General features: G+C 41.9%; 1 protein-coding gene across 1 annotated transcript in view; it reads right to left on the minus strand.

Moving 5' to 3' along the window:
• Positions 1 to 470: 470 nt before the first annotated feature.
• Positions 471 to 22,217, minus strand: part of LOC145411042 (ionotropic receptor 93a-like) — a 39,375-nt gene continuing 17,628 nt past the window's right edge. The window contains exon 6 of the mRNA XM_080281104.1: positions 471 to 746. Coding sequence (XP_080137230.1) covers positions 471 to 746 — 276 coding nt within the window. The remainder of the gene's footprint in view (positions 747 to 22,217) is intronic.

Consider the following 22,217-nt stretch of genomic DNA (forward strand, 5'->3'; position numbering starts at 1 on the left):
TTGTATTACATGTAGGTCTCGCTTTCTTCGGCATGGTATGTCTAGTGACAGGACTTCTGTATTGGAATTAGCGAGGGTATTTCTACATGTCGGTGGGTCTTCTGGTAGATCAGTAAAGTCTGTTTGTATGGAATTCAAATCCTTAAACTGTTCCCTGCCCCAGCCGGGATTCGATCCTGGGTCCATTACGACTGCAGGCCACCTCCGCATACACCTCATAAGAGTATAAGGATTTGTGAACATTTTTTTTTTTCTTAGCCCTGAAAATACAATATTAATACCATATGCCATGTACCCTTGGACGCCTTTTCTACATTATTCATGTTTCCTCCAAAGATTACTAATAGTATGAATGCAACAGTAATGTTGCCCTTAGGCTGAAGAGATCTAATACTAAATTATGCTATGGGCCTGTTTTATTAAAAAAGAAAAAAATCTGCCTGTGAGAATCGTAGGGAAAACTAATCAGTCTAATGCTGGTTTTGTAGGTCTCGGTGTAGGTGAAGGGTGAGGCTCCGACACCACTCTCTACACTCCACTACAAAGGCCACACTTCCCAGGGTGATGCCCACCAGGAGAAGTAGCAGAGGTCCCTGCATGTGGATAGTAGACAGACTCATGAAATTACTTTGGCTGTGTTCTGTTCCATCCTGTCCCTGTTGTTTTATTTCTTCCCTCCTCTTCATTCGACTTTCACGTGCAACGGCTTCCAGTGTTTCCTTTTTCCAGTGCTCATACAGACCAGCCTGAAAACAGAAAGCTACAGTAGTGAGTCATGGAAGAACTTAAATAGACTTCGTCAGGTTGCAATGTAGTAAATGTTCTAATTTAATGTAAACCTTGTAAGAATCTCTTATCCAATAGTGTTTTGACATTTGTATATATGCTTCTGTATTCTAATGCATTGGACATACTGAATTTATGCGTAGTCACCAATTATACACACAGCGTTTAATGACAATACAAAATGTTAAGAATCGATTTAACAATCTATTCTACAACTCTAACAAAGTAAAATATACTTCTTGTGGAAAATGGTACGGTGCATGGGAATCGAACAAATACAATAATTAGCACATTTAGCAAAAGCAAAAAGGACATCTTGGTACAATGAAATGGTGGCCAATACTTTTAATGATGCAAAATTCTGTATTAGATACTGTAAAATGCATCTGAAAAGAATGCTTACTACTTTGTTACAGGGTGAAAATATAAAATGGCACTTTTTAAAAATATGAATGCTGATATATTTTCAAGTTACATTCAGCAAAAATATGCAAAACACTGGTGTTTAATCGCTGAACGGAGTCTTCTGTGGAACAGATTATCTCATATAAGTCACATAGCTTTGGTTCAATCATGAACCATATATCACACTACCTGTATAAAAGAAAATGCTAACACTCCTCAAAGTTCTTGGTAATCTTTTAATTTAAGGCATTATTTTCATGTTTTAAACTTTTGATAATTATCACTCTTCCGTACATAGGCCTATATAGGACTAATGTGATTTGTAGTGCCGTCTGATATATTCCCATGTATCTCTACTGTTACTAGGGAGATACAGGTATAAATTGCAATGAATAACACGTTTGGGCTACATTTGAAGTATATGTCACGTTTTCAAGGGTTACCTGGCTCAGACTGACAAAACTGTCTGATTACAAACCTGCCCTACGGGCACATGAACAAGATCCGTTAACACTTCCTGTAAAATCCATCATTGCTAATAAAATACCTATGCTAATATAATATCTATTTGAAGCAAGATTCCATAGCATCAGTTTTGTTTTTCAGTAATCTTCTTACAGGCTTTTACTATGCAATACAAATGCATAGTTTAGTCTTCAAAGAAAACTCTTCACCGGTTATGCCTCCAAAATATAGTCAACGTTTAGGCAGATTTCACCGATTTTCGCCTGTAAGATCCTTGGCATTACACATTGTAAGAAACGTTTCTTAAACAGACACAGAAAGAGAGAGACAGGAGGGGAGGTCCTTCTAAGGAGTAGTAGTATATCAAAAGGTATTACGACCGGTACCTCAGATGTACCATGAATGAATTTACCAGGTATTAGTTGTCTTTCAAATAATGAGAGGAAAATAGAGTAGAGATGAAGGCTATCTCCACCCACCTCTCCCACCTGCGAAACTATCTATCCAACCATATACCTAGGCTGCTTCCCCCAAGGAAAGGGAGGTAGCCGAGACAGGACAACACACTCCCAATTTACTCATCCACACAAACACATTCATTCGCATCTTAGCCCCAAAGGAAGAAGGGATAGATTCTCACCGCAGAACACTGTACGAGGGTCAAATGTGCAGTGCAATCAGCGACATCCGCGGCAGGGCCCGATAGCAAAGCTGGTTTACCCCTGCCACATCATAATGGACTGATCAGCTGATCAGACCAAATGTAGGAGAATATCCCCCCAGGGCTGTGTCATCATTTATTCATTCACAATTTGTCTCCATTCATTTCTATCACGCACAGCCACTCTTCCTTGGTCAACAGACAGCCGTCTCGAATCCAACGCCCTCTTCACACTGTCCATCCATCCTATTCGTGGTCTTCTTAGCGTTACACCTCTCACATTTAATAAAGTTGTCTTCTTCACCAATCACAAGTTATCCATTCTCTTCGTATGCCAAAACCATCCCAACACCGCTTAAAGCGGTTAAACTCCGTTTATTTTTCTTATACAAAATAAATCTGTAGGAGACACACCACATTTCATTATTTATGGGACAGATAAAAAACTATCACACGAAATTCTAGAAGGTGAAAATCTGCCCATATACAACTACGATGATTAAACTCCGTTTACGTGAATTCCAAGACATACATAAAAGAGTGAAAAAACAATTAACGATGTCCAAGGAAGAAATGACACGAGGCATTTAATAAACAGGCAAAAGAATCGCCTATCAGCTTAGGAGACATTGTCTATGGTATCATTCATACGAGAGACAATATATTATCCCCGAAATTTGAGGGCTTATACAGGGTATCTAACAAAAAAGCAAACAAAGTTATAATTAGGTCACTGTCAAGTAGCGAAGAGAAACAAGTTCATATTGACCATTTAAAACGAGTTTCAAGGGAACTATCCAATAATTATGGAGCCTCGGATACCACAGAACAACCAAACATAACTCATGAAACCAATCAAGAAAACATCAATAATTACAGAAATAAATTAACCCTTCTCAGGTAAACCTATAATTTTATCCTTACTTAGGTAATGTGGGGTGTGTCAGACCCCAATCTTTAAAAAATCGTCAAGAATACTTACAACAACTTTATTGAAACAATCGCTTTTACACAGCTTCTGTAGGCCTTTTCCTTCAATTTAGTGCAAAATGTATGGAAATATATGTGACGAATTATTTTATGGAAAATTAAATGAAAAAACATTGACAAATTTTATACCATCTGAAATTAGTGGCTGCCATACCAACACTGATATGTTCCACCAGTGTTCTATCATTGCATGCTGTACAGTAATGGCCAATGTTTCTGTAAGCAGCAAGAGAAGCACGTCATAAAAAAAGAAAAAAATTGTATGGAAGATATATATATATATATATATATATATATATATATATATATATATATATATATGGGAAAATAATCACAGGTTAGGTAAAGTGGGGTCCACTGGACCCCAAAGGCCCTTTATCGCGAAAACAGAGCCAGATCCCGAACTGACCCCATCACCTCCCTAAACTAGTCTACTAGTCAGGAAGGTAGAGGGAAAACCAGATCCCAAGACCTTATAGTAATATATGAAAAACACTAAGAAAAATAGCGTAGGGTCCCACAGACCCCACATTACCTGAGGAGGGTTGCCATATACCAAACAATCAAACAGGTGCAACTGTTCCAAAATAATCTACAGTACATCATTTACATGATTTAAATATCAATTTAAACTCCTTCTATAAATGAAATAACAAGCAAGTTACTGTTCTCCGTTAGTCAACCGTAACGCACATCATCACTATCATCGACCACAGCATGATTATATTAGAAAATTAATAGATTTTTTTTTTGTAGGTAACGACGAAGGGACTTACACAATGGATTCTCCTCTACATGGCAAGAGGATATGCTCGCTTAGACCCACAACACATAGTACAGCAAGGATGCCTCATAGCTCCAACGGTCACGACGTCAATCGTAAAAGATGTCATGAGTGCTGGAATCAGTTTGGATTATTCATACGAATTACCTACTTATTTAGAGAACATCGCCAAACCCATGAGGACCCTGGACTTCATGATAGGAGACTATGTTTCACAAACACATAACACAAAGGAAGTGGATGAAATAGTGAAGTTAGCGAAATGGAAGATAGAACAGGCGAAGTCAACTATGCTCATCATGATCCAAGATCTCCCATCTCATGGAACTGAGGTATTCAGCGACACGAACAACATCACACGTACTCACCAAAAGTAAGGATTGTTTGACCTGGGTGGTTCAATTCTTGGGAGCATCTTTGGATTGGCTACAGAGGAAGACCTTCAAGAAATAAACAACACAAGTATTAAAACCGCTCAGGTACTAACATATCAAAACAAATTCGTCGCCGTACAAAACTCAGCAAGGAAGACAATCGTAAAAAAATCTACAAAAGGCAGCAAACATAGCTTATCAGAGTGTAGACAAAATAAATGCCATGGAAGGGAACATAACACTCTTCCATCACTTCTCCATTATCACGGAACACACTGACACAATTATACTCCAGCTAGATAACACTAGAGTTCGTTACAGAGCACTATTGCAAGGAATTGCAAATGCTGGTAATGGTAGGATCACAATTGACCTAAGGTACTTCCAGTTCATGAGCTACGTCAGATAATTATCCAAGGCATACATAAACATAGTTTGAAGCCTTTGTTTCGTGGTGGAGATTTCATGCTATATTATCCATATTTAGAAGCAACACTAACACCAACATCAGTAGTAGTTCATGTACCATTCATACCTGACGACCTGTTCACACTATATCAAATACACCCCTTCCCTTCTAAAACTAATAACACTTTGGTCATCATCAACATCAACACAGACACCGAACTCATGATGGTCTTCAAGAAACGGAACACTGTCACTCTCGCCAGTGAATCAACGATTGAACGAAAGTGTCGTACATCCCTACATGCTGTTCACGTTTGTCCTGCGTACAACTTCACGTTTCAGCCTACTGGAACAGTCTATTTTGAATAGGCTATCATAAGAAATCACGACATTCATAATCACTGCAACTTCACTTTTGCTCCAGATAAACTTGTACACCATCAACGCATTGGACACTCACAGTTTTTTTATTTCCCTCATAACACATCAGTTTACATAGTCTGTCCAGATATACCACCATCTCATACTTCAGCATCAGGATTATACATAGCACCAGACTACTGTGCAGTACTTACACCACCCATGTCCTCTTTATCCACCATCAATCACTACGCCATCCTCAATCATACACACAAATACTTCCACCCTCTACCTAATATGGACTTAAACATGAGTTGACTTCACCTAAGTTTGAAACTATGCAACTAATCAATGAAACAATGAAGCCCTGGGAAGATTTGAGTTTGAGTATTAAACCCATATTATGTGTATGGCCCAGCACCTACTGTCTTTAAAATCTTCTATATTGTATTTGCAGTAGTGCTGTTTGCAATGAACAGAATGCATGCAAGAATTGCAAACTTGGAGTCAGAATTTAGTGGGGGTAGAGTAAGCATTCGAGTTAACCCCCCTGAATGAAGTGTACATATTTTGTATATATTATTAATTTTATAAAAAAAAAAAAATGGAAAGACACATGATTTAGAAGTATACCAGTATCATTATATAAAATATTAATAGCTCTTACTATAATCTTAACACTGAACTATTTTTTGCATATATGCATATGACTGTTATACATAAACATTTTACAATATGTCATACAATATTCTATAATCATTTTAACTATAATACATTTGTTCAATTATGTATACAACTTGTTTAAAATGTATTATGTTTCTAAAATATTACTGAATCATTGCAATATTAACATGAATATTATATCTATGGATATTTATAATCAATGTTATGTATTAATAGATTAGCGTATGCCAATGGTAATTGCTGTCGGAGGATCGCTAGCTGGCATGACCGAGCGATGTCAGGACTCCATATAATAATAATAATACTACAACTCATAGCATGATAGATAGATAGATAGATAGAGGACAGTGTAATAGATAGGAACATCAGCCAAGGTGTGGGAATAGGAAATGTCTCAGCGAGAGTCGATGAAAGGAAATGTGTCCACATTTCTGTACGGAATGCCAAACGAACACTATGTCACCGGAAACGCTACATACACACAGACACACGGGCTTCTCGAACATTCACATGCGTCTTGCATACGTGACACTAGCCCTCCTAGGGAAGATTGGAAGAATTAGAGAGTCAGAAAGGGGCTAGCCATGGAACCGAAAGGTTGTGGAGAGAGGAAGAGAGAAGAGGAGTCCAACGAGACTTCGCTATTAAATTACGTTCCTGTGTAATACATACACTGGTCAATTTAAACTTTTCCTTAAAGATAATAAACTACAATCAACTTCTTGTATCCATCTTTAACTTCTACCTTCGAGTACATAATAACTAGAACCAAATCTCAAGATTAACATATTACAAGCTCAAGATTCACACACGCACATTCATAGATCCAATCTTCAGGGTACGGGGGTTAACTCAGTCCCCCACCCCTTTCTATGGCCTGTCTCTTATTAGGAACTAAAATAACAGAGAAGAGGGTCCCTAGTCCCCTCACCCCGCCCCCTGAAGTCTCTTTTTACAACAGGCAGGGAATACGGTGGCAGAATTCTTCCTAAACCAACCTGGCCGCAGAGTAGTAGTACCACCCCATAATGCTGCCAGATTGTGTCCCCCCCGCCACAGGGGCACGGAAAAGGAAGTTCAGCTAACACGGGGGGAAAAGGGTAGGCTAGGAAATTGGAGGAAATATTCACTCTACCACAAAGTGAGGTCTGGCATAACTCTGAACTGCTCTGTTGACGAAGTCTCAACTACCTGTGCTGGTAGACGATTCCAGATAGAGGAGATCTTATATATGAAAAAATTGCCTAACGTATCATATGGAAAGCTCACTGGAGGGAAATCAACTGCCGATTCAGATGGACTAACGAGGCTATTGTAATGAAAGTAACTTATTCAATAGGCAGTGTTGAGAGATAAATAACAAAATACATAGGTCAGTTATATATCCGTGTTTCAATATGATTTTCTCTTTACCTGCTGGTTATTTAACATAATTCTGGCATTGGAGTTTGATATTCATACTTCTTTATAGCACACACTGTTACCAGACCCATAAACACAGCTGGGATGCTACAGACAAGTAATGATTTTTATTGTCCACTTTTAACAAGGTGAGGTGATATATTGTGTGTGTGTGTGTGTGTGTGTGTGTGTGTGTGTGTGTGTGTGTGTGTGTGTTCCCGAAATATCTCAAAGAGTTGTGGAATATCCACCATGGCAAAATGACAGAAGTGATTAACTTTTGGTGAGGACTTGAACAAAGATGATCGAATACCAACCATTACATCAAATTGCATTTTGTCCAATATGTCAGCAATGGATAAAGATATATTGTTAACACGCTCCGTGCCAGTGCCATTTTAAAACGGCGTTACGTAACTGCACGCTAAGTGCCAGTGCCGTTTTAAAACATCATTTTTTTTCAAAAAATCATGGAGAGCACAATTTTCAAACTAGGCATTTAAAAATTGGTGAGGATGTATGTCAACTCTTCCACGACCTTGCCTCAGGTGCTCAGGCCTATACACCCATGTGCTGAGTCATAGCCCTCGCTCAGCCTCATTCTGCTTGTACCACTCATACTATTCAGTCATGTCTCGCTGCGGTCTCTCAGACGACAAGATTCAGGAGCTCCTGAGGGTGCCCTACACTGGCGAAAGCAACGTTGACAACGACGAGCAAGATAAGGATTATGTGCAACTGGAAGAGGAAAGTACTAGTGAGGAGGAAATACCCACACCAAGGAAATCCAGGTATGCGGGGTATGCTAGTACCCGAGGGATGAGGGTCTAGCCCTACGTGATGAGGAGGAGGATTCAGATGAGGAAGGTGAGGCTTCTAGTATTCCTGGGTGGCTGGGGAAGCTGAGGATTTCCCCATGTGGGTTTGGAAGTGTTAGGAGGAAGAGAGGGAGATTTGGGAATATTCCACTGGCCGGGGACGTGGGTGAGTCATCTCGCCCCCGTTATCCCTCACACCCACATGATCCAGCCCACCCTAGAACCTCAGGACAAAGTGTTCCTCCATTCCCCGCACCCAGCACATCCACAAAAAGTGTTCCCCAATTCTCTACACCCAGCACATCTCGTGAAAGTGTTCTTCCTTTTGCTCCATTTCCCAGCACATCGAGGGAAAGTGTTCCCCTATCCCCCACACTTCCCTGCACCTCCAGTGAGACTTTTCCCTCCTTCCCCACACTTCCCCATGCTTCCCCACGGCCCTTGGATGAGGGAGGTGATGATCCTGGTGAGGAGGAACTGATGTGGGAGTGGGAGAATGGGAGTGACTTTGTTCCAGAAAAACACCCGTTCACATATGAGCATGTTGCTGGGTGTACTGTACCTGAACTAACCCCAGCTTCAAGTAGGCTGGATTTCTTTAGAAATTTCTTTACTGTGGACTTTGTATTGAGAACTGTAGCCCTTACAAACGCCTTTGCTGCCTTTGAGTCTGCAGGGGCAACACAGACGCCACAGCCGGTTGTTTGAGGTGGACGTGAGCCTAAACGAGATGTATGTGTTCCTAGGCCTTGTACTTTTGATGAGGATTTTGAAAAAGAACCAGCTCCCATCCTACTGAACTGTAGATCCACTAATGGAAACATCAATCTTTAGGAAAGTAATGGGGAGGAATTGGTTCCAATACATCCTGAGCCGACAGCATTTCTTTGACCAACTTGACCCTGCAAATGCAAACAACACAGACAGGATGAGGAGGATACTTGTGGTTCTCGATCACCTACGTGAGAAATTTCGTACCTCCTTTTCTCCACACAGAGACCTCATCATAAATGACAGTCTTGTGCTATGGAGAGGTAATATTGCCTTCAGGCAATTTATCCCCAACAAAAGGCACAGGTTTGGTTTCAAAATCTTAGTGATGTGCGACTGTACGACTGGGTATGTGCAGGACATAACCTTGTACACAGGTGTTCAGACGGACATTGTCGATGATCGAACCTTGGGACTGTCTGGGGCTGTAGTGAAGACGATGATTGATGAGTACCTTCATCGTGGGCACGTCCTGTACCTGGACAACTGGTACACAAGCCACCTTCTGGCCAGGTACCTTCACTTTCAGGAGACAGATCTGTGTGGCACTGTGAAAAAGAGCCACAAGCACATGGTGAAGGTGGGGAGGAAGCTGCAAAGGAACGAAGTTGTATTTTACAAGGCCAACAACATCCTTCCAACAGCTGGTACCACAACAGAGAAGTCCCCCTCCTCTCGTCTGTACACAGGCCACTTGTACACCGCACCGACAGCATCGACTACAGGACAGAAGGGCGGCACCACGTCTGGAAACCAGAACCTCTCCTGGCCTATAATGTGAATATGCAACAGGTAGATCAGTCAGATGCAGTGAATTCCAGTGTGGATTGTGCCAGGCCTACGATGAAGTGGTACAAGAAACTATTCTTCCACCTCCTCGACATCAGAGTCCTAAATGCTCACCTGATCCACGCTCAGGTAAACGGTGTAAAGGAGACCTTTGAGGGCTATATTCGTGAGCTGGTGCGGGAATTACTGGGGGAATACTCAGAGGAAAGGACTGCCGCTTGCCACCGCCACACCGCTGCAACACCTATCTGCCTCACTGGTCACCACTTCCCCACGATCATCCCTCCCACTGAGACTCGTCAGAATCCTCAGCGAAGGTGTCATATGTGCGCAAATAGCACTGCAAGGCCGCGTACTCAGCAGAAGGACTCTAGGTACCTATGTGCACAATGCAACCATGGTCTGTGCATCTACCCTTGCTTTGAGGAGTACCACACTCTTAAAAACTATTGAGTAAGACAGTGAAAGACTCATAAGTGTAGGGACTGTATGTAGTGAAGTAATGTTGGTATCGTAAGTGTAAGACAATGTATTCACAGTGAGACACTCAGAAATACTCTTACAGTGCCTGTGTATATTGAAGGCATATTGTAAATAATTTACCATAAGTGTAAGTGCATTACATAGTGAAGTAAAGTTGTACGTAAGTTACCATAAATGTAAGACGAAGGATGCACAGTGAAAGAGATACGTGGCAGGTGACAGGTGTTGCAATACTAAGTGATTTATATGGGAAAAAAGTGTTATCTGTATGAAATCACGTGAAAAAAAAAATGCGTATGAAATGAACTGAAAAGTGTAAAAAAAAAACATTCCTAGACCTTCCCAGAGTAATGTTGGCCAGAATATCTGAGTTTACCTTCACAGAAAACGAGGTTTTCTCTCACCTTCGCTGCAGGCTTCTGGGAAACCACACCTGAGGGGTGGACCGGGTACTTTCAGAAAATGGACTTGTAGCCTCTGGTGAGTCTTTTAATGGTCATATTAGTTTTTCCACATCAAAATCTATCGTTTTAGCCTAAAAAAAAAAAAAAAACGAAAATTGGCCAGCACTGGTGTGCCATTTTATGTCTGAGGTGTCCAGCACGCGGCAGGTTAAAATTAGGTTTGGAGGTAGCTTGTACCTTTGCCAAGATATTTTGCCAGTGATTGGCATTTGACCCCTGAATGCTTTTGTTTTTCAATTCACTAAAAGTTTAAACAGACTTCAGAATGAGAATTCTCTTTTAAGTTTAGCCCACTAGAAACCATTATCACCCTAGTGTGAAGGTTTGGCGCATTTTCAAAACATAAATATGGAAGGAACCCCGGGTTGGGTCCTGTGATCTTTGAGACTATGACCTGATAGACGAATGGTTTTACACTAAGAACTTCCCCATAAAATCCCACGTGCAGCAACTCAGGGTTTTGGAGGGTTAAGTGTAGCGGCAGTGTATGTAACTCACTTTTCATAATATTCTTCAGAAGCAGCAGCAAAATTGTGTTATCTTTTGTGTGTAGATAACCAGCCATGTCTCGTCCAGTAATAGTTCTGCAGTAGGACTGTTGAGGTGTATGGGCAAATTGGGAGGAATTTCAACTGCTTGTGTCTAAGTTTCACCTTCTGTGTTTGCCCTCAGGAAACTATCATGGAAGGCAAGACTTTTCCTGCTCAACGAGAATATACGGTCATTCACTTATCAGGTCTCTTGGACTGTGGGTCTCGAGGTGGCTGTGCTCTCCTCTGTCGTGCTGATGTTCCATTTACGTATTTTTCTGTCTGGTCTCTCCTTCATGGTGTGGCTGGTCAATTACACCTGGGGAGGAGTGACATGTACTGTTCTCTTTATTTACCCCCCCCCTTCCACGTCCCACTGAGCCCTGACGACCTTATTTGTCAGCTTCCTAGGCCATTTGCTCTTCTAGATGACGTGAATGGGCATCATGCGTTGTGGGGTAAAAATATATGCAACACCTGTGATGATTTGGCATCACTGGCTGAGGGTTTGGACCTGGTTCCTCTGAGCACGGAAGACTTACACGGAAGACTTGATACATTTCATGTATAAACTGGTACTCTACCTGTTATTGATCTTACACTGGTATCCCATGATTCTTCACTGAACTTTTCATGTGAGATTTTGTCTGACTCGAATGGTATTGATCATCGCCCTACTGTGGTTAAAGCATTCAGCTCTGTGTCGGCGAAGCGTGTCCCTCGCTGGTCTTTGGGTACAACTGATTGGGAAAAGTTTGCGGATCACTGTATTCTCGACTGTAGTGTCCCCAACTTTCGAAGGGCTGATGATACAGAACAGTATTTCACAACTACTGTATATCAGGCTGACCTTTTTTCTATTCCACGAAAGTCTGAAAAATTCTGTAGGTGACCTGTGTCTTGTTGGCTGAGGCACGTGCTTTAGGTAGGTGTGTCCATAAAGCTCCTTGTTGGAACTTTAGGAAGAATGAAGATGTCTTCTTTTACATTCAGTTTAAGAAAGTTCGTGCCCGTTATCAGTGGATTCTAAGGAACTCATGTCAAACCTTGTGGAGAACCTATGTCCCCTCAGCCACCTTATCCACTCCTATACCATTGGTCTGGAAGAAGGTGATAAAAATAATGCGTAAGTAGTCACCTTCTCCTCCCTCGGTGCTTAAAATTCAGGGATTTTCTTTACCCAACTCCTCTGAAGGAGCTTCTGCCTTGGCAGCGCATTTTTACAATGTCTTTTGTTCAGATCCCTCCAAGCCATTTAGCTTATTCCAGCGTCGACAGGAAAGGTTAGGTATTTTATTCCTGTATACTGAATGGTAACCTTTTATGTTTTCTTTGCCGTCTGTGAACTCAAGGCTGCTCTCCAGAAGCGTAATGACTCTTCCCCTGGACCTAGTGACATTCCTTATGAAATTTCACCATTTGCCGTATGAGTCTGTATTTTTATTAATAATTTATAAATGGAAAAGGGATAAAGATAGAGTATCCACTAATTGGGGGATGCGAATGGTTCTTCCATTTCCTAAGCCACTGAAAAACTATTTTAATGAGTCTAACTATTGTGCCATTTGTTTGACATCTTGTGTATGCTGACTGTTTGAGAAGATGGTTAGAGTGAGGTTAACTAAAGAAGACGTTTATTCTCTCAGTCACAAAGAGTGCTTCACTGGATGAGATGTACATTGGACTAGCTCATCGGACATGAGTCAGCAGTCTGTGGTCTTTTGCATCTGGACGGCATCTAACAGCTTTGTTCCTTGACCTGGAAAAGGCATATGATACGGCATGGTGCCATGGTATTCTGAATTTCACAGTTTGGGTCTGCATGGCCACCAGCCATTGTTGAACCGCAGGTTTCAGGTCCGTGTGCTCTCCTCACTCTGTCCTACAAGTTGAGGCAGAGGGTGTTCCACAGAGGAGTGTGCTAAGCATTCCTTTACTTGCTGTTGCTATCACTGGCATACTTGATTCCCTGCCACAGAGGGTGTCTTCTTCCTTTTATGTGGATGACCTAGTGATATGGTTTGCTGTTTCCCAGATGTGTGCAATTGAAAGAAAGATTCAGCTGGTGCTGGAAAGGGTCGCCAGCTGGGCAGACTAGAGAGTTTTCCGTTTTTCTTCAAGCCTGAGTGTTGCAATCCAGTTTTATAGATTAAAGGGGCTGGCGCCTGCTACAGTGCATGGAGAAGACTAAGTTTCTAGGCTTAACATTTGACTCTCAGGTTACTTCAGTTTTACATTCGAAACTTCTCCGAGTCTCATGTATACAAACAATGAATTTGTTGAAGATAGGTCGCTGTCTCTGTATATACAAGGACTGATCAGCACCCCACTCCTCGTGGGGTGCTGATTAGAGTACACTCCTTCATTTACATCAAGCCTTAGTTGGATCGAAGCTTGCCTGTGGATGTGAGGTCTACTCCTCCTCTGTATACCACAGCTTAGTGTTCGCAGTCCTTTGCATCACGCAGTTTTGTGTCTTGCCACTGGTGCTTTCAGATCCTACCGAATTCTTGGCTTGTGGAAGGTGGTGTTCCTTCCTTTTATCTATAGCACAAGTTGCTAATCATTCATTGGTGGAGTTGCATAAGATGTATTCCAGAGTCATTTATTGTTGTTTGTGTATCATGGCAGTCATTTTTTCAGTATCATGTTTCTCATCCTCGCACTCCACATTCCTTTGGGTACAGGGTCAGGCAGATTGTGGGGGATTTAGGTCCCTCTGCATAGCCTGTCTGCCTCGCTCGGCAACCAAGAAGTGTACCATGGTACCTTGCCGAGGTGCAGGTGTGCAGGGATTTTTAGGATACTAAATCCTCTCTCTCTTCTGTGACGCTTCATCAGTCATCAGCTATTTTTGGAACATTCATCCACTTACAGAGGCACCCCTCCCTGTATATAAAGGCGGTTCAAAGTCACACACTTATTGTTTCTCATCCTCGCACTCCACATTCCTTGGCATACACGGTCAGGCCGATTAAGTGAGATTCAGGTTTCTCTGCAGTGTGTCTACCCAGTTCAGCTCCAAAAAATCCCTCCATGGTGCCTTCCTGAGGTGCAGGTGTGCAAGGATTCCGAGGTTACGAAGTCTTCTGCCTTTTCACTGGCTGTCCATCAGCTGTTTTGACACATTAGTCAGTTCACAGAGAAATCGTCCTTGTATATACAGATGGTTCAGAGTCAGACACTGGTGTTGGGTCTTGGGTGAATTTCCCAGGTTTTGTAAGGGTAGGAATTCTTCTGATTTCGACTATTATTACTTCAGAATTTAATACACTTCATCCCCTGTCCTTGCCTTTCTCGAGTAAGGCAAGGTTCATGCACGCATGTCGGTGTGGACAGCAATGTGATGGCATATATTTTAGCAAAAATTCGCTTCCTCCCGATGACCCCTGCCAACTACCCCCTTCCAGCTTTCGATATGACACCTTATTGGAAGTATGTGATTCTTATTTGTTGGCAGAGCCTATGGAATGCTGTTGTTATTAATAATGTTAAGAAGCAGGATTTTGTAGTCAGGTAGTCTAGAAGTTTCTCACTGATTCCCGATGTTTACAGTAGTCTGGTATGAGTCAGAGTGGCCAGTTTGCCTGCTGTTTGTGAGCATAGTTGTTTTGTAATGAATGCATACATTTTTGTGTTTTTTTTCTGTACAATGTCTTATTTATGTGATTGCTTGTTAAATTATGTAATTTAATTTAAGTTTGTATGTTAATTAATTTACAGTGTTATGTAATGTAAGAAAACTCTGGCATGTTTTGGATGTCTCAGAGTTGGTAACTGTTGTAACCGTGCTCTCTCTCTCTCTGGAATACACCAGAACTGTGAAAATGTAGAAGTTTCTAGAGTACTGTAAGCTTATATAAGGATAGGGAAGAGACTAGAGCAAGTTCAGTCGGTTTTTCAGTTCGGTTTGAGTGTAGCGCAGTGTCAGTGCAGTGTCAGTGAAGTTTGGATATTTTCAGCACATGTGAAAAGAGTGAAGAGTTGTTGGCAAACAATGAAGTGTTACTGAAGTTTGTATATCATCAGTACTTGCGAAAATAGGGAAATGTTTAATTGCAGTTAGTAAAGTTTTGTATATAGCTGAGTGCTTGTGAGAATAATGAAGTGAAGTTGGAAAGCATTAAGTGTAATTATTTGAGAAATAAAGACAGTGAACTTAAGAAGCCAGTGTTTATTTACAACGCCTTAGCTGATCTTGTGTACCGTACACCTAAAGGCTGACTATAGGAAGAACAACTCACCGGGCAACGTCCTTCCTGTACTGAACTACTGCTATTGCAGCCTGTGCCTGTGTGGGGCAGGGATATAACAGTGGTGTCACGAGTGGAATTATTAAAGGCTGCAATGAGTCTAACCTTCAACATGAAGGCAGAAGGTGTACAGACACGAGGCGAAGCTAGGTAGGAGGAGGCACTGCTGGGTGCAATTATGAAGCTATTACAAGCACAACTACAGGCACAGAACGAAGGACAGAAAGAACTCAAAGAACAATTACAAGCACAAAGTATACAGCTACAAGCACAGAATGAAGGACTATAGGCACATGATGAAGGACATAAAAAACTCAAAGAACAATTGCAGGCACAGAACGAAGAAGAGAAAGAATGATACGAACAGCTTCAAGAGGCATAACAGGAGCAACAGGGGGAAGTACAACTGAGGATGCAAGGACAGCTAGATGCTTTCATGGGGGAAATGAAGGAAGAACAGCAACAGCTTAAGGGGGAAGTTGATGTCAAAGCAGCAGAAGTATGATAGAACAATGCAGCTTACTACTAGCCTCAAGGGTGCTGCAATGGAAATTCTGGGTCAGAAGTCAGTAGAGGAGAGGATGCAGATAGAGGATGCAGATTTACAACCAGTGCTAGAATGGCTGCAGAGGAGTACAGTCCGACCATCTTGGGAAGATGTTTCCAGGTTAAGCCCTGTGACCAAGAACTACTGGAGTCGGTGGGACCTTCTTCGTTTGAACAAGGGACTACTGGAGCGTCAGTGGGAGACATTTGATGGCCTCAGCATGTATTGGCAACTGGTGGTTCTGAAGAAGGTGAGGTCTGAGATCATGGATGAATCTCATAACCAGAACACTAGCGGGCACCTGAGAGTGAAGAAAACTCTAAGCCGACTGCAACAGAGGTTCTAATGGATTGACATGCACCAAGTTGCTGAAGAGTGATGTCAGGCCTGTGATGTATGCTGTGCCAGGAAGGGACCAAAGAAGTGTACTTGTGCCCCTCTCCAGCTGTACCAAGTGGGTGGACCAATGGAAAGAGTCGCGGTGGACATTGTTGGGCCTTTGCCACTCACTGAAAGAAGAAACCGGTATATATGTGTCGCCATTGACTGTTTCACAAAGTGGACAGAAGCCTATGCTATCCCCGATCAAGAGGCTGCGACTCTTTGCTCAGGTGTTGGTTGATCAGTTTTTCTGTCGTTTTGGGATACCACTAGGGCTAAATTCTGACCAGGGTAGAAACTTCGAGTCTCCTGTGTTCCGTGAATGCTGCAAGTTACTGGGGATCAAGAAGACAAGGAGGACCACACTAAGGCCACAGTCAGATGGGATGGTGGAGAAATTCAAATGGACCCTGGGACAAGAACTGGCCAAGTACTGCATAGATGGACAAATGGAATGGAACCAGAAATTTCCTGTGTTGCTGATGGCATATCGGTCTGCATCCCATGAGTCTGCCGGCTGCGCCCCCGCAAAACTGATGTTGGGCCACGAGTTACACTTACCCATTGACATGTTAATGTGAAGACCACCTGGTGAAGAGCTGCCTACAGACACCTCCAGCTATGCGAAGCATCTTCAGGAAAGGCTGGCTGAGGTACATCACCAAGTGTGAGGAGCCCTTAAGTTTTCAGGAGAGATGATGAAGTGCAATTATGATACCAAGGCAGCGAGGTGAGCCTCAAGGATGGTGACCAATTTTGGTTATACAGTCCTCAGCGAAAGAAGGGTCAGTTGCCAAAGCTGCAGAGCCCATGGGACGGGCCGTACACTGCGTTGGACTGCCTATCAGACGTAACATGTCAGATTACTGAAGGAATGAAGTTTCGCCCGAAGGTGGTACACGTGAACCATCTGTGGCAGTAACATGGGCCAGGACCGTACAGCTGGGACATCTCTGAGGAATCGTGTTCTCCTGCAACCGAGGATGTTGAGGAGGACCAAGCAGCTGAAGTGCAAATGGATGTTGACAGTTTCCCAGGAGAAGAAATGGTGCAAGAAGAGGACCAAGACCTTCCTGGAGAAGTGGACTGTGTGGAAGATCAGAGATGTCATTGGAAGTGGCATAGAAGAAGAGCTGATAAGTTGAAGAATTATTATGTTTATAGTTAGATGTTTCATTAGGATTAAGGTTTATGTTTGTATATATTCTGTAGTTTTATCGGGACGACAAAGGATTAGGGAGGGGGTAATGTTAAGCCCTTCGTACACATTGACACATTCGTAGTCAGAAAAGCATAAAGACTTTCGTTAGAGAAAATGTTTTTGGTTGATCAGCATCATTTTTGGAGGCATCATAGCTTAGCTGCTGCTCGTCAAAAGTAATGAGTTGGTAACTGTAGGTCCCAGTACCGGCAAGAGAGCGGACAGGTTATTCAGTACCAAATGAGCTGTGAGTGGGGGAGGTAATATGTGGTTTGGCCCTTTAAATTTCCACTCTTACCCCTGTCCTGGCCGTGTAACATATTTCACTACACCAATAGTGCTTGTGAGTATTGTTTTGTTGTGATTAGAGCTGGTGTTTGGAATAGGAAATTTGGTGTTTGTGAAGCATTCCTGGTCGTTACCAGCCGTTGGCCCAACGAAGATTGTGCTACCATTTCTAATAAACTACACTGCCTCTACCCTGCACCAAATGTGAGTATTCAACTATAGAAGTTGTGACAGTGAATCATGAGAATATAGTGTGCATATCTAGTGTTCAAGGAATTGGTGAAATACATGCAGTAGCTTAGAGGAAGGCAGGAAACTGCCCTACAGTCATGACACAGCATGGGTACACCATAGTTTTTCGCATTTTTCTCGAAAATATGAGACCTAGGATCACCATTGTTGGCTCAAATGAAAGCCAGTGAAATTCTACATAGGATGATAAAATAAAAAATAACAGTGGCAAGAAAAGTTTTTCGCTAGAGCTCCCCGAAAAAATAAAGATGTTGTCTGTTGGAAATGGGTTTTCCTTTTTTGCTTATTATTCGAACACCATACCTCATATCAAACTGGGACCTCCGGCATTCAATAGCTAATAATGATGTATAACATGTGGAGATTGATTAGTAAACATTCGACTTATGATGTTGGGAAGTGAGATTTATGTTCTCAAATGTTAATTCCCACAGGCCTCATGTACGTACAGTATAGTTTTTTTTTTTATGGTTTGTTTTGCTTATTGTGTAGGACAAACATCGACGAATAGGAATATGTGGTTTTTGTGGCAAAATAAATATGTTTGGGTGGTGACAATAAGCCGAGAATAAACTTATTTGGAGTATGTGGCAGCTGGGGGGGAGGGAGGAAATGCCGACGTGTCGTAGAACACAAAACTTAAAAACTTATCCGACCGCAAAAGGGTTAAGAAGCGTGATTTGGTAGATAGGTAGTCTAGAAGTTTCTCACTGATTCCCAATGTTTACGGTACTCTGGTACAAGTCAGAGTTGCCAGTTTGCCTGCTGTTTGTGAACGTAGTTGTTTTGTAAGTTATGCATTAATTTTTGTGCTCTTTTTTTTCCATATAATGTTTTATTTATGTGATTGCCTGTTAAATTATGTAATTTAATTATGTTTATATGCTAAATAATTGATAGTGTTATAAAATGTAAGAAAACTCTGGCATATTTTGGATGTCTCTGAGTTGGTAACTGTTGTAACCATGCTCTCTTCTCTGGAATACACCAGAACTGTGTAGAAAATGTAAAAGTTTCTAGAGTAATGTAAGGTTATATAAGGATGGGGAAGAGACTAGAGCAAGTTCAGTTGGTTTTCAGTTCAGTTTGAGTGTAGTGCAGTGTCAGTGCTGTGTCAGTGAAGTTTGTATATTTTCTGTACTTGTGAAAACAGTGAAGAGTTGTTGGCAAACAGCGAAGTGTTACTGAAGTTTGTATATCGTCGGTACTTGTGAACACAGTGAAGTATTGTCAAGTATTAAGTATTATTGCAGTTACTAAAGTTTGTATAGTTCATGTGCTTGTAGGAATAGTGAAGTGAAGTCGGAAAGCATTAAGTGTAATTATTTGGAAAATATAGACAGTGAACTTAACCTGCGCAGCCCCGGCAACTTTCAGACCTTAGTAAACCCCCAGACATAGCAAATTTTTGACCTTGGGCTTTTTGCCTAAAACCTCTGCTTTTGATGAGAAACAATGGAAAACAATCTTTAAAGTCCTCAATTGGGCCAAGACATGCGATTTCTCAGTACTTCCTTGGCGACGGGGTTCCCTATGAAGGCCCACCACGTGCCCTCATTCTCCCAACCTGTGCAATGGGTAGCTGTACCATACATGGCTAAAACACTCAAGGAACATACAAAGAGGTTTAATACATAGAAATTGGTAAGTCTTACAAGAATAAAATATGTTACATACAGTATTATAGGGTATATAAGCATATTTGTACTGACAGAACCATAGAAATCGGCAACTGATTGCTCACTGTACTGACTGTGTGTGTGTGTCTTTTCCACTTACACTCTACTGTTTCTCACTTTACACAATCGCTACAATATATTTACAGTGATTTATAATTATTTACAGTGTCATATAGCTCGACTACACACATTATTAGTAGTAGTGCTGAAGGCTGTGGTACTCTGAAACAAGGATCGCTCACTGTACTGACTGTGTTTGTGTCTTTTCCAGTTACACTCTACCGTTTCTCACTGTTCACAACTGCTAGAAAATATTTACAATGATGTACAGTTATTTACAGTGTCACACACATTATTAGTAGTGCTGAAGGGTGTGGTACTCTTTGAAACAGGGATGTAAGCATAGTCTTACATCGCACTCAACACACTGGTATCACGTGTCTTTTCTAAGACAGGCTGGCCTTGATTTAGAGTACCTGCACACATGGCACTTACACTGAGGATAAACACGGGTCAGTGTTGGGGGAATGAGTTTGGAGAAGTGACACCCAGAAAGTCGCACGGGAGTGTGTGCGACAGTGGGTGTGTGGTGTCGATGGTGGGGCCTGTCCTTAGGATACTTTGCAATTATCTCCCTTGCCAGGTCCCTCACATACCTCTCGAAGGTCTCCAAGATATTCGTGGTCATTGCGTGGAGACAGTGTGCATTGAGGACGGTTATGTCAAGCAGGTGAATGAATAGTTTTTTTGTACCACTTCATTGTGGTCCTGGGACAATACATGCTTGAAATCATGGAGTCAGATTGATCAAACTGCCTTAATATTGATGTTATATGCCATGAACTGAAGAGGTGAAACGGGCTGTGGCACAAAAGAAGAAAGCATACAATGAATGGATGAGAAATAGGGGCGTGGAAGAGGTTGAGAGGCGGAAGAGAGAGTTATATGTAGAAAGAAAGAGAGAGGTGAAAAGATTAGTAAGAGAGAGTAAGAAGAGAGTGGATGAGGAATTTGGAAGGAATTTGAGTGTAAAGTGGAGGGACTGTAAGAAAATGTTCTGGAGAGAGGTGAAAAGAGTAAGACAGGGTGGAAGTGAAGTTAGCAGGGGAGTGAAAGATAAAAATGGTAGATTACTAGTGGAGAAGGGAGAAAAAGTGAGCAGATGGAGAGAACACTTTAAGGAATTGTTGAACGTAGAGGATGGAAGTAATGCGAGTATAAGTGGCTGGGGAATGGCTGGGAGAAGGAGGGAGGTGAGAAGACAGGAAGAAATCAGTAGGATAGAAGTTGTGGAAGCAATGAAGAAAGTTAAATCAGGGAAAGCCCCTGGAATCGATGGAGTGTGTGGTGAAATGCTGAAGCATGGGGGAGAGATAGTAGTAGAATGGATGTGGAAGATGTGCAGATTGGCCTGGGAGGAAGGTAGAGTCCCGGAGGATTGGAAGTCAGGTATAATTATTCCCTTGTACAAAGGAAAAGGGGAAAAAGAAGTGTGTGGTAATCATAGGGGCATTTGTCTTCTTAGTATAATAGGAAAAGTGTATGGTAGGATACTTATTGACAGAGTTAGAGAAAGAACAGAGAAATTAGTTGGAGAAGAACAGGGAGGCTTTAGGAAGGGAAGAGGTTGTGTAGATCAGATATTCATTCTCAGATCTTTAGTGGAAAAAGTTTCTAGAGAAGGGAAAGAAGTTGTATGCGGCTTTCATGGATTTGGAGAAAGCATATGACAGGGTGGATAGACTAGGATTGTGGAAAGTGTTAAGAATATATGGAGTAGATGGGAAGTTGTTGAATGCTGTGAAGAGTATGTACGATGGTGTGAAGGCTGCAGTGCGTGTGGATGATGAACTAAGTAAATTTTTCTCTTTGAAAGTTGGGTTGAAACAGGGATGTGTCATGTCTCCATGGTTGTTCAATCTGTACATGGATGGGGTAATAAAAGAGGTACAAGGTAGGGTAATGGATGTTGGAGTGGCCCTGGTGAGAGATGATAGTGTTTGGAAACTCCCTGTACTGTTGTTTGCAGATGATACTGTGTTGTTGAGTGAAGACGAAGGGGAGCTGCAAGGCTTGGTGGATGAGTTTGAGAGAGTGTGTAAGAAACGGAATCGAAAGGTGAATGTAGGGAAGAGTAAAGTGATGGTCTTTGAGAGAGGTGAAGTCAGTGAGTGTACAGCGAGGTTGGATGGTGAGGAATTGGAAAATGTGAGTACGTTTAAGTACTTGGGTAGTGTGATGAGTAAGGATGGAGGTTTGGAGGGTGAAGTGCTTGAAAGGGTACAGCAGGGAAGAAAGGTTGCTGGTTCTTTGAAAGCAGTGATAAGAAACAGGGAAGTGATCATGGAAGTGAAAAAGTTACTACATGACAGTATTGTGATACCAACTCTAACGTACGGAAGTGAAGCTTGGACGTTGTTGGAAGGACACAAGTCAAGAGTGA

This window comes from Coenobita brevimanus, chromosome 87, assembly GCF_032717465.1.
Source record: "Coenobita brevimanus isolate Jiangsu-jjx chromosome 87, ASM3271746v2, whole genome shotgun sequence".
Lineage (NCBI taxonomy): Eukaryota > Metazoa > Arthropoda > Malacostraca > Decapoda > Coenobitidae > Coenobita > Coenobita brevimanus.